Source organism: Suncus etruscus, chromosome 15, assembly GCF_024139225.1.
Source record: "Suncus etruscus isolate mSunEtr1 chromosome 15, mSunEtr1.pri.cur, whole genome shotgun sequence".
Taxonomy (NCBI): domain Eukaryota; kingdom Metazoa; phylum Chordata; class Mammalia; order Eulipotyphla; family Soricidae; genus Suncus; species Suncus etruscus.
This window is the reverse complement of record NC_064862.1, coordinates 68,784,987-68,803,616: the sequence shown is the minus strand read 5'-3', so window position 1 is coordinate 68,803,616 and position 18,630 is coordinate 68,784,987. Positions and strand designations below refer to the sequence as shown.

The 18,630-nt window shown below is 41.4% G+C and overlaps 1 protein-coding gene across 1 annotated transcript in view; it reads left to right on the top strand.

The window, feature by feature from the left end:
* GALNT17 (polypeptide N-acetylgalactosaminyltransferase 17) overlaps positions 1 to 18,630 on the top strand; it is a 421,732-nt gene that overhangs the window by 193,645 nt on the left and 209,457 nt on the right. The window contains exon 3 of the mRNA XM_049789513.1: positions 13,292 to 13,458. Coding sequence (XP_049645470.1) covers positions 13,292 to 13,458 — 167 coding nt within the window. The remainder of the gene's footprint in view (positions 1 to 13,291; positions 13,459 to 18,630) is intronic.

Below are 18,630 nucleotides of genomic sequence, written 5' to 3'. Positions count from 1 at the left end.
ATCAATTCTCCTTGTTTTCAGGCTCACCCTTCTTCACACTCACCCCACCTCACATAGGGTCACTGTGTCCTGTGGGTATTTTGGCTAAAACTTGTAAGTCATTGTTAGGAAATCTTGTCCTCATAGCTCAGAGGAAATAGGTGAAAGTCACTGTAAGTGTGGGCCACTCATTGGACCAAGAGTAGTCCCAACAATGGTGAGAGCAGCCCCAACAACAAAGTGGCCCTTCATGGCAAGTTATGGTGAGTGCAGGTCTTGTATCAGATTAGAAAGAGATGCACACAAATAACTAATGTGTCTATGGTAGCAGAGAAATGTGAATATGGATCACATAGTAGACTGAGAGGGGCCACAACTACAATAAGGACTGTGGTCCACCTATTCACACAGGTCAGAAGCCAACCAGCCACAAATTAATCTCACCCACCTAAACTTCCCTGATACCTCCCTGGCAGCGGAGAAGACTGACAGTGATATATAATCCATTTTAATAACATAATGAATCATGGTAAAGTAGCAAAACAAACAAACAAAAACCCTCTACACCTGGTGGGTAAAGACTGAAATCCTTCCGACTCAATCAGTACTAATCCTTTATATAACCTCTCTGAAATAGATTTCATAGTGAAAATGCTTAGGATATTCAGTGAGTTCAAATAAACAATGGAATGAACTGCCAGTAGAAGACAGGAGGATATGAGAGCAGAAATGAGAAAAATACAAATAGAAATCTTACAACTGAAAAACTTGGTAAGCAAAATGAAAAATTCTTTGGAAGGACTCACCAGTAGAGTAACACCTGCTGAAGACAGAATCAGTGAGCTCTCAGATAAAATAGAGAAAATCTTCAGACAGCAATAGATGAAAAAAAAAAGCCCCAAATTAAAAGAAGAGAAGATGGAGAAAATCACCAAAATAATGAACAGGTGTTGATAGAATTTAGGGATAAATTCAAAAGAAACAACATAAGAATCACTTGGGACCCAGAAAGTCAGGAAGAAACCTCTATGAAGCAGCAACAGTCAAAGATATTATTGCCAAGAAATTCCTAGTACTAAAGAGTGCATGCACCTATATCATACACACCTGAGAAAGCCAGCTAAAAGAGAACAAAATAAAAACACCCCAAAGCACATCATCATCACAATGATGAAAACCATCTATAGATATAGAATACTGAAAGCAGCATGATTTAAAAAGGAAATTATATACAAAGAAGCAAACTAAAGATTTACAGCAAATTTATCACAAAAAAAACCCTCAAACTTGAATGAGTAGTGAAAAGACCCAATTATCTGAATGCCTCACTAAGAATATGCCACCCCGTCAGACTCTCATTTAGATTTGAAAGAAGGATACACAGCTTCATAGATAAACAGCAGCTCAGGAACTTTACAGATTTAAAACTAACTTTAACTAAGGGTGTAATTTCAGGCATGATAAACCCACAAATAAACCAAATTACAAAAAGATGGAACAATATTCTATGACAATAATCTCTCTCAATGTCAATGAACTACATGCATAAATTAAGAGACATTGAGAAGCAAAATACATGAGAAAATTGAATCCAACATCCTGCGGCCTGCAAGAAACACATTTGAATGGTGAAAGCAAACACAGACTCTAAGCCAGGGATCTCAAACGCAATTTACCTGGGGGCCGTAGGAGGCAAAGTCGGGGTGATCCTTGAGTGCAAAGTCAGTAGTAAGCCTTGAACATTGGGGGATGTGACCCAAACAACTAAAACAAAACAAAACAAAAAATGATTCCTCTAGGGCAGGGCCACAAAATGTTGTACGGAGGGCTGTTTGCGGCCTGCGGGCGGCGAGTTTGAGACCCCTGCCTCTAAGCCAAACATTGTAAGACAATCCTTCAAGCAAACGATTTTATTTAAAAGGCTGAGGTGGTCTTTCTAATATTATACATCATAGACTTTAGTCTCAGAAAGTTTGAAAGAAAGTGTCACTTCTTATCAATCAAGGGATATGTATGGTAAGAAACCACACTCCTAAACATATATGCACCCAATGAAGGGCCAGCAAAATATTTAAAATAGCTGTTAGTGGGCTTGAAGAAATACATCAATAGTGGGGAAAACTTTAACAACAGGCTGTCACCACTTGATAGATCAATCAGGCTGAAACTCAGTATGTATGTATATGTATATATGCATATATACATGCTTTGAAGGGAGAAATGGAATAGAGTGGGTTAGTATATATATCTACATAGATAGATAGATAGACAGATAGATAGATAGATAGATAGATAGATAGATAGATAGATAGATAGATAGATAGATAGATAGATATGGCTTCTCATCTCCCAAGAGCTGAATACACATTCTTCTCCAGTGTACGTGGACATTCTCCAAGATAAAATACATGCTGGGCCACAAAACATGCCCCCATAAAACCAAGAAGAGAAATTGTATCGACTATGTTTTCAAGCCATGATGCACTGAAAATAGATGTAAATTACAAACAGAAACAGAGAAATAACTCTAACACTTAGAAATTAAAGTGCTCTGTGGACCAGTCTTCATTCCTACCAGCAGTGAATGAGAGTTCTTTCATCCCCGCATCCATGCCAGAATTGATTAAACAGGGTAAGAGAGGAAATCAAAAGGTTCCTGGAAATAAATGAGAATGAAGATACAAACTATGTGAATTTATGGGATACAGAAAAAGTGGTATTCAGAAGAAAATTCATAGTTTTTCAAGCATAGAGCAGGAAAAAAGAAAAGGCCTACATAAGGAACTTAATCCCATTGCTTAGGAAATTGGAAAATGACCAACAAAGTGAGCCAAAAGCCAGCAGGGGGAAGGAAATAACAAAACTTAGAGCAGAAATTCATGAGCTGTAAGCTCTAAAAACAATTAAAATATCAATGAAAGCAAGGATCGGTTCCTTGAAATAATACACAAGATTCACAAAGAAAGAGAGAGAACTCTAAGAAGTCAGATCGGGAAAGAAAGAGGGATGTCAAAACACACACCACAGATATTCAAAGAATGATCAGAGACTGCTTTAAGAATCTTTATGCTTGTATCATGTTTCTGTATTAAAGATCCTGGAATCTGCATATCCTACATTGAAGTCAGGATATGGAGCGTCCTCTCAGTTCACCTCACCATTAAAGGCAATGCTCGATATAACTTGCCTGGAGCCTAGAGTTGGTCTTATGCCAGGAAACTTCAGGGGTCGGGTCTCTTTGTATTTAGGCCCAGGTTATTCCTTTCCATGCCCCTTATATTTTGGTGGGCCTATGCAAATAACAATTGCCACTCTAACACCGTTTTTACTGTGCTCCTTTGACTCTAATCCTTAAAAAAAAAACCACTTAAAATTTGAGGTTAACTTAAGCTAATATGCATGTACATGGAAATGTAAAAAATACTATGCTTCTAATGTTTAAGGAGGTACATAAGTTTTATGGATTTAAATTGCCTTGTGTGCTGTTAAGAAATATTATAATGTGTTACAATCTGGGGACTTGAGGGACAAAGTAATTGTACATGCATTCTGTTTTATTTATCTTAATGTTCTTTGGCTGAAAGTTCAAAGTTAAGATATCAGCAAGGGGACTTCTTCTGAGAATTATGTTATGGGTGATTGTCCTTCCACTGTAACTTTACCTTGTCCTCTTTCTTTGCATCTTTGTTCTCATAATTAAAAATAAAAAAATTAAAAAAAAAAGACACACACACACACAAAAAAAAAGAATCTTCATGCCACAAAACAAGAGAACCTAGAAAAAAATGTATAAATACTTGGATTCCTATAGCCTCCCAAGTTTGAACCAAGAAGATTTGGAATAGCTGAACAGATGTATCAATATCAAGGAAATTCAAATGGTAATCAAAGGCTTCCCCAGAACAAAAGCCTGGGCACAAAGGAATTCAATAGAGAATTTTTTCAGACCTTCAAAGAGGACCTATTGCCAATTCTTTTCAAGCTAAGTCAGTAAATTGAAAAAAATAGAAACACTCTTAAATGGTTTCTATGATGTTAACATCACCTTGATACCAAATGCAGACAGAGACACCACATAAAAGAGAACTATAGCCCAATATCTCTAATTAACACAGATGCAAAGATCTTCATAAAATACTACCAAATAGAATCCAAAAATATATCAAAGAGCACGTACCCTATGACAAGTAGGGTTCATCTTGGGAATGCAAGGATGATTTAACTCACACAAGTCAATCATACACAATGATACAGTAATGATATCCCACATCAATAAAAGAAAAAGATATTATATGATCCTATCATAGATAAAGAAGTACTTGATGTAGCAATTAGATAGCAAAGATATCCAGATAGGAAGAATCTCACTATTTGTGGCTGATATATTACTATACTTAGAAAACCCTAAAGACTCCAGAAAAGAAGCTTCTAGAAACCATAGATCTCTACAGTTAAGGGGCAGTCTACAAAATTAATATGCCAAAGTTAATTGTTTTCCTATATACAAATAAATAAAGAGACATTAAAAACCCAAACAATCCCATTCACAACTCTTCCTCAAAAACGAAGCACAACAGAATCAGAATCAAGTTAATTTAAGAGATGTAAGACCTATACAAAGGAAATTATAAAATGCGGGCCCAGAGAGATAGCACAGCGGCATTTGCCTTGCAAGCAGCTGATCCAGGACCAAAGGTGGTTGGTTCGAATCCCGGTGTCCCATATGGTCCCCCATGCTTGCCAGGAGCAATTTCTGAGCAGACAGCCAGGAGTAACCCCTGAGCATCGCCGGGTGTGGCCCAAAAACCAAAAAAAAAAAAAAAAAAAAAAAAAAAAGAATTATAAAATGCTACTTCAAGAAATAAGACAGGATACAGAAAATGGAAACACATCCCCTGCTCATGGATTGGGAGGATTAACATCATTAAATGGGCAATACACCCAAAAGCATTGTACAGATTCAATACTGTTCCTATAAGGAAACTCATGATTTTTTTTAAAAAAAATAGGTGAAACACTTCTGAAATTTATATGAAATAATAAACCTTTATGAATAGCTAAAGCAATTCTTGGGGGAAAAAATAAGATGGGTGTATCACCTTTCCCAGTTTCAAACTGTATTACAAATCAGTAATAATTAAAATGGCATGGTATTGGAATAAAGACAGTCTCTCAGATCAGTGGAATAAAACTGAATATTCTGACACAGATCCCCAAGTAATTTAGTTTTTGATAAAGGAACAAAAAATGTAAAGTGAAGCAAAGAAAGCCTTTTCAACAAGTTATGCTGGGAAACTTGGTCAGCTACTGCAAGACACTGAACTCAGTCCTTTTCCTGATACCATGCACAAAGGTCAAGTCAAAATGGATTAAGGACCTTGAAAATCAGACCTGAAATTATAACGTATTGGGGAAAATAATGGTAAAACTTTTCATGATGTTGAAGTTAAAGGTATATTTAAAGATGAAACACCACTGATCAAATAAGCAGGAACATAAACAAATGGAACACATTAAATGAAGAAATTTCTGCATCTCAAAGGAAATAACAACTAAAATACAAAGACTGTGCATACAATGGGAGAAATTATTCATCCATTACCTATTTGATAAGTGGTTAATATCTAAGATACATAAGGGTAGAACTTAACAAGAACAAAACATCAAACCCCATAAAAATAGGGAAAAGAGATGAGCAGACATTTCCATAAAGATGAAATACAGATGGCCAAAAGCACATGAAAAAATGTTCCACATCATTAATCATCATGGAGATGCAAATCAAAACTATAATGAGATATCGCCTCATACCACAGAGACTGGCACACATTCACAAGAGCAAGAACAATCAGTTCTGGTGTGGATGTGGGGATGAAATGACTCTCATTCACTGCTGGTAGGAATGAAGACCAGTCCAGCCATTTTGAAACCCAAAATGGACATTCCTAAAAAAAAAAAAAAAAAAAAAAAAAAGACTAGAATTTGAGCTTCTATATGATCCAGCAATATTGCTCCTGGGAATATACTGTAGAGACACAAAACCACAATATAGAAAAGGCCCTCCTATGATTATTGCAGTACTATTCAAAATCACCGGTATCTTGGGGAAAAATCAAGTGTCTGAAAACAGATGAGAGGATAAAGAAACTGTTGTACATCTATACAATGGAAAACTATGCAGCTCTTAGAAAAATGAAGTAGTGAAATTTGTTTATACTTGAATAGATATAGAGTACTATGCTAAGCAAAAAGAGTGAGAGGGAGAGGAATAGACATAGAATGATTGCTCTCATTTGTGGGATATAAAATATAGTATGGTAATAATACCCAAAGACAATATAGATGATAACCAGAAGGACTGGTCCATAGCAGGAAGCTTACCACAAATAGAAGGGGGAATTAGATAGGGTAGAGAATGAACCCCTCTGACAAAATAGTTGGAAATGATTATTCTGGACAAGAACCGAGTCCTGAAAGGAGATTAAGTGATATGCATTATACCCCTTCAGGAATCACATTGCAAACAGTATTTAAAAGGGAAAAAAGAGAAAAGAGAGAGAATGAGAAAGAGAGAAGAAAAGTATCTGCTATAGGAAGGGGCAAGGCCAGTGGGAGGGCAGAAGCATACTGAGGATATTGGTGGTAGGAAATGTGCCCTAGTGTAGGAATGGGTATTGGACATTGTATAACTAAAACTCAATCATGAATGACTTGTAACTGTATCTTATGGTAATTCAAAATTTTAAAAATTACAAAATTAAAATAATAAAAAAGGGAAAACATTTCCCAGAACACAGTGGGAGCTGCATATTCAAAGCTCTATGATAAAAAATGGCTTGGGTGAGGCTTCCTTATGTATATAGGCTGTCAAGGGAAGCCTAAGTTTTGTTGACCCCATAGTGCCCTGAAATGCAATGATCTGTCATTGAGCCAGGCTGGTCTGTCTCAGGTTTGGGCTAGTCGGTCATAGGGTCAAGAACTAATCAGTCACTGGGCAGGCCATTCTCTCTCTAGTCAGCCCTGGAATGTGATCAGGATGTAGGTGATGCCTGCAAGATGGGTGGCATGAGCTCATTCCCCCTGTCCTTGAGAGGGCCCATGAAGGCGCTGCTTCTCAGCTCAGAATTAAACTAGTGCAGTTGACCTTAAGGCCATTGATCAGCAGTGCCAAGGCAGTCAACAGCTTTCTCTGAACTACTGTGACTTACAGTGGTGATTTGTTATGGGTGCAACATAGGGCTGCCAATGTACTGGGTCCTCTAGATTTTCCAAAACCATTCTCTATCTGCTTCACTTTACTGGAAGAATGCCATGTAGTGAAGAGATTAAGGTGCTTGTTATGCATGCTTCAGACCCCCACTCAAACCCTGGTACTGCGTATGGTTCCCTCAGCATTGCCAGAAATGACCCCTGAATAGAGTCAAGAGTAAACCTTGAGTTAACACAGGGTGAGATCCCAAAACCAAACAAAGGACTACTGGTCAATAAAATAATTCCTACTATATAGTATCAGCTCTGTAATTTGTTGACTTGGTTGATAGCAGGTTATTAGTAAAGCTTGGGGAACCAAACATATTCTGTCTTTCTATCTCCTGGAGATCCCAAATCAGATCTCCAGGTCTCTTGTGTTGCAATTGTTGTGCCATCTTGCATTCAATTTAAATTATGGACTTCTACCCCAGAGTCCATATTGTCAATGGAAAAGACTGAAAGCTTTCTGCCAGTCACTGATGGGCTGAACCTGGGGACCAGATGCTGAGGAGCTGCACTGTGTATGCTGGTTGCTGAAAGGCTTCTTTTTCCCAGGGTATGCAGCCCTCAACCTGAGGGAATGGATCCTCCTTAGCATCATGCACCCTGAAAGAGCTGAACATACATTCCAGGTCCTGCATCTTATTTTGCAGTGTTTGCTGTTGCTAAAAATGGTTCTGCTTTTCCTAGGCATGCATGCAGGAAAGTGTTGAGGAGAAAAGAAAACGGTAGAATTGTGGCTGGTTTATGCACTTGACTGGAGCAATTTTCAGCATCTGAACCCTGATTAGTCACTTGGGGGAGACAGTAGACTTGGGTGTTCACAATGGCACCTCTGATGTGTTACTTTGCCATCTCCCATATTATAATTGGCAGGAGAAGGTAAGTGGTGCCTTTGATCACAAGAACAGAAAGAATAAACAGAGAAGGCAGGCAGGGTTTTACTTCTTCATGCAGTAACCATTATCTGTCGATTGTCCTGCCCAGTTCTGGGAAAATAGGAAACAATGAGACTTACTTGCTGCCAATAGGGGGAGAGGCCGAAAGGAGAGGATGGAGGGAGAGAGAACACAGGTGAGTCTGACTTCTAGTGAGGAATACCCTGTAGATAAGGAAGAGAGAAGGTGCTACAGACTGAGTTAAACAGGGCCACTCAAGCCCACACATAACCTGTTTTGGGAAAAAGGTGGCTGGAGTTTGGAGGCCATGGGTCAGAGTAGCTGATCAGTTGTCAGGCTCCAGTCTGAACTGTATGGAATAAACTCTGATCATGGAGTCCCAGAAAAGTCCCTCAAGTTCAATGCAAGATATTTTTCTAGGGTGAGAATTCTTGCCTTTTATCTACTTCCCATAGGAGCAGCATAGCAGAAAAAGATCCAGCTACACAGGCAGGGATGGGGACTGAAAGAGACTCTCTCTCAACTAAATTGTGTGCCAGACTAAGGAGTCAAACTGAATGGAAAAGGCAGGGGCAAGAGAAGTGTTTAAAGTGACAAATATATTTACATTTTAACTTTAGGAAGGATAGTCTGGCAGCAGTGGGATGGTTTTGGGATGGTTAAAAAGAGGCCAGATGGAGAAAAAATCTAGCAGGTGACCCAAGATGCTATTTAGAAGGGATGTGATAAAAAGCTGCAAGGAAATAATAGGAATGCAGGGAGAAGGATTAGTGGCTTAAAGAAAACCTAAAGTTGACAGTGTGCCCAGAATCAGACACCCACAGTACAATCCAATGGTCATGTTTGTAACTCAAATCTTCAACTTTTCATCCTGGATGAAGACAGGAAAGAACCAGCAAAGAGAGGTGCCTGAAGTCAGGCCTGGGAAACAGGTGGGCAAGACTTGTGGCTTTGTCGGAGATCACTGGCTTGTGGTTGGTCAGGGCAGACAACCAGAGGCCAGGATCAGTTGGCTGTATGTCAAAACTATCGAGTCAGAGGTCATGGAACAGGGACGGGTCTTTGCCTCTGATAGGGCCTTTTTAGAGCTTGATTTCATCCTATATAGAGACCTGATCCCTTGACCCTAGAGGTGCTATGTCTTCCCATCCCCAGTTCACACACACTTGGGATGCATGAAGTGAGTACCGTGAGATGTAGGGTGAGGAGAAGGGGCGTGAATTTCTGGGATAGCTGAGAGACTTGTAATGCAGCCTCTAGGGAATCTGGCCTGGATGTCTGGTTAGGGTTGAGGCATAGATGGCATGGCCTAAGCCTTCAGCAGAATATTGGATTCAAGTTTCTAATCCATTTTGCCACTCTGTCTTTTAATTGGTTTATTTAGTCCATTGACATTAAGAGTACTACTGCCAAGAAGTTTTGTGTCATCTTTCTGTGGAAGTTTGGTGTGTTTGTGGGATTTATCATACAATAATCCCTTAGGTCTTCTTGTAATGGTGGTTCCAAGTTTATGTAGTTCCTGAGCATTGTTTATCTATAAAGTTGTGTATGGGTCCTTCAAATCTGAAAGGAGGTCTGGCTGGGTAAAGTAGTTTTGGTTTGTTCATTTTATTGATCTTTTCCACTAAATACCAACCCTGTCTTTGTGCTCAGTTTCCTTTGGTATATCTGCTGTAAATTTTAGGGATGCTCCTCTATAAATGATTTCCTTCTTTTATCTTGCTGCTTTCAGTAATCTATCTCTATGGTTTATTAATTTTAATTAGGATTGCCTTGGGATGCTTTTTATTTGGGCTTCTTTTAGCTAGTATTCTTTGGACCTCTAGGATGTGGGTACTTGCCTTCTTCAGCCCCTAGGAACTTCTAAGTAATGATGTCTTTGTCTGCTGCTTCATCATAGAAATTTTCTTCCTGGATCTCTGGAACCCCAATGATTCTTATGTCATTTCTCTTGAATTTATCCCAAATTTCTTTTATCATCTGTTTATTTTAAAGCCTTTTTCCATTTTCTGTTGTTTGCATTTTATCTTGAAACTCACCAATTCAGTCTTCAGCAGCTGTTATTATACTAGTGAGACTTTCCAATGATTTTTTTTATTTCACCTATCAAGTTTTTCACTTCTGACATTACTGTTTGTATTTTTCTCATCTCTGCTCTCATATCATCTTGTGTTTTAGTCACAGCATGTTCTATTGTTTCTTAGAGCTCTTTGAACATCCTTAGAATTTTCACTCTGAAGTCCATTTCCGACAGATTATATTGGGGATTGCTACTATTGGTTCTTCAGTATTGCAGTCTTCACCCACAAGATGTGGTAGAGTTTCGCTCTACCATTCCTTTTGTAGTATCAAGGTGTGACTTTCTCAGGTCACTATCAGAGTCTTCCCCAGTGCCAGTGAAGTCTCAGGGAACATTTATGTGCATAGGAAATTATTTTATGACTGTATAAACAGCTGTCTACTTTGGAAGCCATACCCCTGGCAGTGAACTCTGACCCATGTGGGTGGGCCTCAAGTTCATTCTGCACACACACTACAGTTCTGCATACCCTTCCATTCTTTGTTTTACTGAGGAATCTATGGCCCTGCCATGGCCTTTGACTTTACAAGAAGACAACCACCACCCCAGCTATAAGTGACTTATTGTCCCTGTTTCTATTGCCTCTCCTAGGAAGCAGATATATGAAAGGAATAGGCTCCTCACATTTGTTTTCCGTTACAAAGTGCTCTCAGTACTTTAGCTCTTTGGATGCACAGTATGCTCAGTGGTCCTGGTTACCACCTGAGCCAGTAAAATGCAGTAGAAAGGCCCCACAACTGAAAATAATTCCACACAAAGCCATCCCTATCCCTGCTCATCTGCTTCAGGCCAGGCTGCCTTTGCAGCATGCTCCTATCTCATTTTTAGCCACCAGTTTAACTCTTAATCCCCTTATACCATTGTCTTTGAGCCCAGGAGAGCAGGCTTCTAACCTGCAGAAAGGCCAGATGTGACCATCTCTCATCAGCATCAGTGAAAATCCATGGCAGGGGTTTAGTTAAGCAGACAGAGTCAGCATCCCTGGAGCACAGACAAGGCATCTTGGTTTTAGTAAAGATCATGGCTCCTGTTTTTGCCTCCCAGTCATCCCTGAGTGTAGGAGGGCAAGGCCAGAAGCCTAATTCATTTCAGGGAGAGCCTTGGATACTTCCTTCAGAAAGGGTTTTGACTAGATGAAGATTCTGAAAACTGACCAAGGAGCCAGAATTGACAGAAGGGTCAGAGGTTACCTATGAATTCACAGAGCTAATATTTATTCTTTTTCTAAAGTTAAGGGTCCATCTCCCAGAAGTACATTAGGGTATTAGGACCAATCCCTGAAGTACTTGGCCTGTACTATAGCCCAGACACTCCTGTGCTTAGACGAGTAGTTTATGCTGCTCTGATTCAGCAGTACTGAGGCCGTCAACTGGAACTTGAAGACCACCTCATGCTGGGAATCAAATTTAGGGCTCTCTGAACTCCTTATAGGCTTGTACTCCAGTTCTCTGGGCCTCTCCATGACCTTGAGGGACTTTAAAGGCTATGGAGGCCTTGTGGGTCACTTTGACAACTTCAGGGAGAAGTAGCATGAATGCATCCCCGAGGCTGAATGCCAGGATATGGTTCTTTCACTTCACCGTTCTGCAATCCTCAGTGGGCACTTTACCTGTTACTGTGTTATCACCTGCACAGCTCAGCTCTTGATCACAACCAGACCTTGTGTCCAGTGGGTAGAGGTGGCAGGGATGGGACAGTGCAATAGGCTTTGAGCTAACCCCAGGGGCCAAACAGAGCTGAGAACAAAGTATCACGAAACCCAGAATAAGTTATCACAGTTGGTGGGAACGCAGGTGGGAGGACCAAGAATTGGCTGAATGCCAGCAGCTCAGGGTGGCTCCAGCCCCAAGAAGGACCTTGTAGGTGCCCTCCTCCCTCGGATCATCCAGCAGTAAATGAAATGATTCCCTTAGACTGCCAAGGAGCTTGTCAATAACCATTCTAATCTTCCAGGCAGCCCCCAAAGTGAATTTACAGCCAGGCGGTGAAATTGAGGCTGTGTGATCAATGCATCTCTGGATGGTCTCCTCTAGGAGACACAAATGGATATTGTAACAAAACTTTATTTTCCTCTGAAAATTGCCTGCATGATGAATATGACCCGCCACAGCCCCAGATGCTCAGCATTAAAAAAATAAAATAAAATAAAAACCCAGCTGCATTTCTCCTTTGCTCTTCAGCACCATGTTGTCCTTGCTCATTCCTTCATCCTGATTCCTTTGTTTGGCTGCCCAGCTCACAGTGCTATTTATCTGCACAAGGAGAAACAGGGGTATCAAGATGCATCAGTTTGCTATTTCATGTCTCTTTGTTTCTGCTGTGTATTTCCATTGTGGTACAGCCAAAGCCTAAAACCAAGTTGCTGGTGCTTCTGGAGAGACAATGGTGTTCTGACAATCCTGCAGTCTCTGGCCCCCAATTATATCTGAGGAAGCAGTGCTCTCTGGCCCTCAGTGCAGCCTGGTGGAGAGCTAGTCCCTGCACCCCTGCCTTTGAGAGGAAGTGGCTGGAGATGAGGAGGTACTCCTTCTCAGCTCCTTGGGGGATGGGGGGACCCTATGAATTATTTTGAGATATATGGGCCTTGGTACTTGTGCTGGAGTTTCACATGTCCTCACAGAACATGAAAAATGAGGATCACTAACTCAGTGATGAAGAACAGCAGATTTCTTAATTACAGTCCCCCTCAAAGAGACTCTGAAACAAATATTTCTAGGAGGTAAAGCACCGCTAGGGAAGTGAGAAAGTATGACTAGGAAAGGAAGGCGATCCCCAAAGAGGCTTTTATGCAGACTGTGCTCTCCGTTCAGAAGGAATTCTGAGGCTCATGTCTTATCCATCCTCAGATGGCCTGCTTGGGGCAAGGGAGCCAGGATCTCTTACTCCTGGCTTCTGAGTCTAGTAGCTGGCAAAACAGGCTGCTAGGAAGCACCAAGGTACCCAGGACAGCTTGTATTACAGGTGGTATCTACTCTTCTTTACCATTTTAGTCTGGATTCTCAGTTCCTAGCTTACAGGCCTCTGAATGTTCCTATGTGACCCAGACTAGCCTCTCTAACCAGGCCCACCTTTTCTTTTCCAGGTGTAAGGAGCTGAAGTATTCCAAGGAGCTGCCCTCGATATCCATCATCTTCATCTTTGTCAACGAGGCTCTGTCGGTGATTCTGCGCTCCGTGCATAGTGCTGTCAACCACACACCCACGCACCTGCTGAAGGAAATCATCCTGGTGGATGACAACAGTGATGAGGGTAAGACAGCTGCAGCTTTCCACATCAGGTGATGGGTCAGCACAGGCAACTAAGCATCCAGTGTGAGCTGGGGCTGGTACCTTTGACCCTACCACAAAACTGGGATGGGGCATTTTCAGAGAGGATATGAAGATAGGCACTGGCCCTGAATCTGGGTTCTTAGACACAAATCACAGAGCCTATGGCTCACAGTTTTTAGGAGAAGGGAATATGTGAGAGGGCTAAGTCCTCTTCTCTACACAGCCCACCTCTATTGTCCTTTCTTGGGCAAACAGAAAGTGCAATAGAGTTTTAGGTTTGGGGGCCAGAATCAGCAGTGCTCAGGCCTTACTCCATGCTCATGATCACTCCTGGAAGTGTGATCATATGTGATGCCAGGGATCTAACTATAATCAGTTACCTGCAAGGCAAACACCTTAGCCTCTGTGCTATCTCTCAAGCCCTGAAAGTGCAGTTCTGTTCTTGGATAGGAACTCTGCATCTGCCTTTATAATTCCTGGGGCCACTGTATTCAGAAACAAGTAGGTGTCATAGCTGTGCTGGGACCAGCTCTGTGAGAATGTGTGGCCCTTTTGCAAAGGCACAAACATGCCATTGAGGTGGCTGCTGTGAGTTTTCCTAGGAGCAGACCTGGTGTCATCTCAAGTTCATGCAGGCTGTTTCCTTCAGTGGCTTCATGTGACTCTTAGCCTGCATGATCCCTTGTGCTGCAGACTCCAATGCTTTTGGCTTGAAGGTAGCAGCCAGGAGTAGCCTTCAGGCCAAGGAGGCCTGTATCAGACTAGGGAGAGATTCTCCTAGAATGCTGGCTGGAGGGAGTGGCATACAGAGTTCAGACCAGGACAGAGAGGACAAGAGACAGGATGAGATACAGGACCTTTTCCACAGATGAAGCTGGGTTCTCAGGGCATCCCTGAGGAAGCTCATCACACATCCCTGTGCCCCCCAATTGGAGGGATAGAAGGTCAAGGGACCCTAGTCATGGCCATTATAGCCCCAGGCATTTCTGTCCTGTTTTCCTCCCTTTATGTCTGACTGTTTCATTCTCTATTGATTCTACTAAGCTGACAACAGGCATCTTTCTGTGAAGTAGTTGAGGGGAGGGTTCTTCTTTCCCAAAGTCTCTTGTGTACCCTCATCTAGCACTGCTACTTTCCCTGACACAGTCAAAGCACCCCCATCTACATCTATAGGCCCTGGCTTCTACAATATATGTAGACTCATGAGAGAACTACTGTTTGTACCTCTACTGTTGGCTAGGAGACCTCATGGCCACCACTCATGCCCCATTTCTGGGGTACCCCACTTGTCTCTTCCCCAGGGGAAGGCTAGCCCACTGTTGCCCCCAGACTCTGCAGGCACCTTCTGTATGTCTGATACAGGCAAGACTTTATTTTGAGTGAGGACACTCAGGAGAGAGGGAGCTTGAGAGATGGATGCAGATAAGAATCAGCCAGTAAAGAAGGAAGTGAATTGTAGAAGTTGGGCTGAACTGGGCTATAGCTCCTTTCCCTAAAGGAAATTTGGGAAGTCCCTCCAGAGTGCAATGACAGGAGCATGTACCTTCTATCCAGAACTCAGGCTCAGGGGGATGGGTCTTCAGCAGATGTTACCCTTTAGGTTACCCAGAAACAAGACTTGAGAAGACTGGTGAATGCTCAACTAGCTGGTCACAGACTTTGCACAAAAGAACCCCAATGTGATCCCTAGCACCACATTGTCCCCAACAGAGATCCTCAAAAATTGAGCAAGAAGTAGTTCCTAAGCATCGCCAAGTGTGACCCCCGCAAGTCAAAAACTAAGAACCACAGACTCAGCAGCACTGCAGCTGTCCCCCTCCTGCACATTTGCTTTTCAGGAGTTCCCTTCTGGCCTCAGTATATATGTGTGATGATGTATTCTGAGAACAAGGCCATGCTCCCGGAACTGTAATCACAGCAGATGGCTCTATTTCTGTAGGCCTGGCCAGCATGGCAAGGCCATTTGCAACTCCTGCTCCCTCAGGGCTGTATGCACAGACAGCCAAGAGCATCTGAATGGAGTTCAGTTCTCCAAGATGGTGTCAGGCATCCAAGAGGGTCCTGGAGCCCCTCTTAGGAGGGCTTGGGGCTCTTCTATCTTTCATTTGTTTAGAGGCCATACCTGAAAGTACACAGGGTTTTCTTCTGGTTATGTGTAAAGGGATCACACCTGAAAATGCTTGGGGACTTTATGTGGTGCCAAGGATTGAACCCAGGTAGGCCACATGAAAGGCAAGTGTCCTACCTGCTGTTCTATCTCTCCAGCCCCTTCTCTGGTTGGTTTGAGGTATGACATGGGGAGTGGGGAAAAAGGCATCCCCCAAAGGAGTGCTATGGAGATGGCTACTATGGATGAAGGGAGTTGAGTGTCAATAAGGGATTTGGCCAGTGAACCCACCTTTCATAGAGCTGAGGAGCTGAGCTAGTCCTTGAGCTTCAGAACATGCACGTTACTATCTCAGAGGGGCCTCTACCCAGAGGATGTTGGAAAAGAGACTCGCCTTTGAGACTAGGGTAATTACTGTTTCAGTGGTCCACATATCAGGCCTCACTGGAGTTGTTCCAAGTGGAAACTTGGAGAGATATTGCCCTTCTGACTATGAACCAATCCCCTTTCACCCACCCCAGCTGGCCACACTAGATTGGTTCTGGTTCCTTTTTCCTTATTCCACTCTACATCTGAATTTCCTCCCAGCCTATGTAGAGACTCACTGGAAGAGTGATGGAACAGTTTTTCTCCATTGAGAACATCTTTGTGCTAGTATTAGTGCATTTTGCAAATGTTCTTTCTACACTTGAAAAGTCCCACACACTCTATAATCATAGAATTGAATTGCTGCCAGACGTCAATTTTGTGTATTTAGGTGGCCTCTGAGTTTATTTTCTTAAGTCTTTTTGATCATGGTGTTTAAAATCTCCTCCCACAATGCCTATTCCTTCCCACATTCCTAACCATGTTTGCTTTTTGTCTTGTTAATTCCTTAGCAACTATAGATTTGTATCTGTATGGTCTCATTATTAGCCATGCTTCTGACCTTTCTGTAGCCCCCCCCCATTTATCTTGAAAACATACATTTCTTTGTTATCTTGAAATTAGTTCATCCAGCATTAATATTGTTACCCCTATTTATTTTCTATTACTGTTTGATTAAAACGTTTCCAGGCTTTTATTGGTTTTTATTTCCTTTCCTTATGATCTTACCATGCTCTTTGCAGGAAAGTGTGTGAATTAAAAAGCCCATAAAATTGGAGGAAAATATACTGAGAATAAGAACAGCAGCAATGGTTCATGTGCCTGCCTACCTAGCTCTCACTTCTGAGCACACATTTTATCCAGATAAATCAAAGAGTAAAGACCAGTTCGCCTCATTTGGCCTCCACAAGTGGGACACTCAACGTTGCTCTTTTCATGAAGAAGCTTCACAAACGTTATTTTAGTGAGGGAAAAGGCTTCATTCTCAGACAGATCAAAATGAACTCCCCACATCCTTATCATATCACACATATGAAAGAAAAATGAGAGTTTTCATGTATAATAAAATAAAAATGAGGTGATGGAGTGGTGGTGCAAGCCATAAGGCATCTGCCTTGTGCACGCTAGCCTAGGACAGACCGCGGTTTGATACCCCAGTGTCCCATATGGTCCCCCAAGCCAGGATCGATTTCTGAGCGTGTAGCCAGGAGTAACTCCTGAGTGTCACCGGGTGTGGCCAAAAAAAGAAAAAGAAGAAAAAAAGAAAAAGAAAAAGAAAAGAAAGGAAGTGAGAGTGAGGCTTGGAGAGTCTGCTCCAAGTGCTTAGGCAAGCACTTGACATTGTCTTTCTCTGGGAATTTTTCATGTGTATGAAAATAAATAAATACACACATATATATTGAAGTCCTAAATATATTTAAAATACTAAATATGGGCCAGAGATATAGCACAGCAGTAGGGCATTTGCCTTGCATGCAGCCAATCCAAAACACACATGGTTCAATTCCCAGAATCTCATATGGTCCCCAGTCCCTCACAGGAGTGATTTCTGAGCACAGAACCAGGAGTAACCCCTGAACACCGCTTGGTGTGACCCCACAAAAATACTAAATATATACAGTCCATAATTTTATATGTTTATGTATGACATAAAAACTTTATACACATGAAAACACTAAATAATATATAATTCAAAGATCTCTCTTTATTCTTTTGTCCATATATTAAAAGTTTCTTTTATTGACTTTTTTCAACTTATGCATTATTGTTTACAGTATTTCTATCAAGCTTAAAATTTTTTGTTGTTGTTTTATGGGCCACACCCGGCAGTGCTCAGGGGTTACTCCTGGCTGTCTGCTCAGAAATAGCTCCTGGCAGGCACGGGGGACCATATGGGACACAGGGATTTGAACCAACCACCTTTGGTCCTGGATTGGCTGCTTGCAAAGCAAACGCCACTGTGCTATCTCTCCGGGCCCTAAAATTTTATTTTTTATAGCCATCTATGTTTTCTATCACTCAGTAGTGATATTCAGGAGTTGCTCCTCGTTCTGTGCTGAGAAATTGCTCCTAGCACAGGGAACCATATGAGATGCCAGGGATCGAATCCAGGTTCATCGTAGTTCAGCCACATGCAAGGCAAATACCCTACCACTGTGCTACCCCACTGAATACTCCAGGTCTTTTTTTTTTTAATTTAATTATCATGATCACAAAATTGTGCATTGTTGGGTTTCATTCACAGAATGTATACCACTCTTCACCTCTCCCTAGGACCTCTCTCACCATCAATGACTTTTTTTTTTAAATCTTTTTTTAATGTTTGGGTTACACTGAATGGTTCTCAGGGCTTACTCCTGGCTCTGTGTTCTTCATAAGGTGTAGGACCATATGTGTCAGGGTTCAAATCCAAGTCAGCAGCATACAAGGCAAGAGCCCTACCCATTGTACTATCTTTCTCTCTGGCCCCCAATGTCTTTTTCTTTTGATAATGTCCTAAGCAAATGATGATCACTAGATGGTTGAACATTTGCATATATTTTCTTATTCATTAATAAGTTTTTCAAAATACATGTCAAATGAATGAAATCATTTTATACTAAGGTATGAATATTCTAACATAAAGATCTGGGTTGTAAAATAGGTCTCTCAATTTCTTTAATAATAATTGAAGGGCAT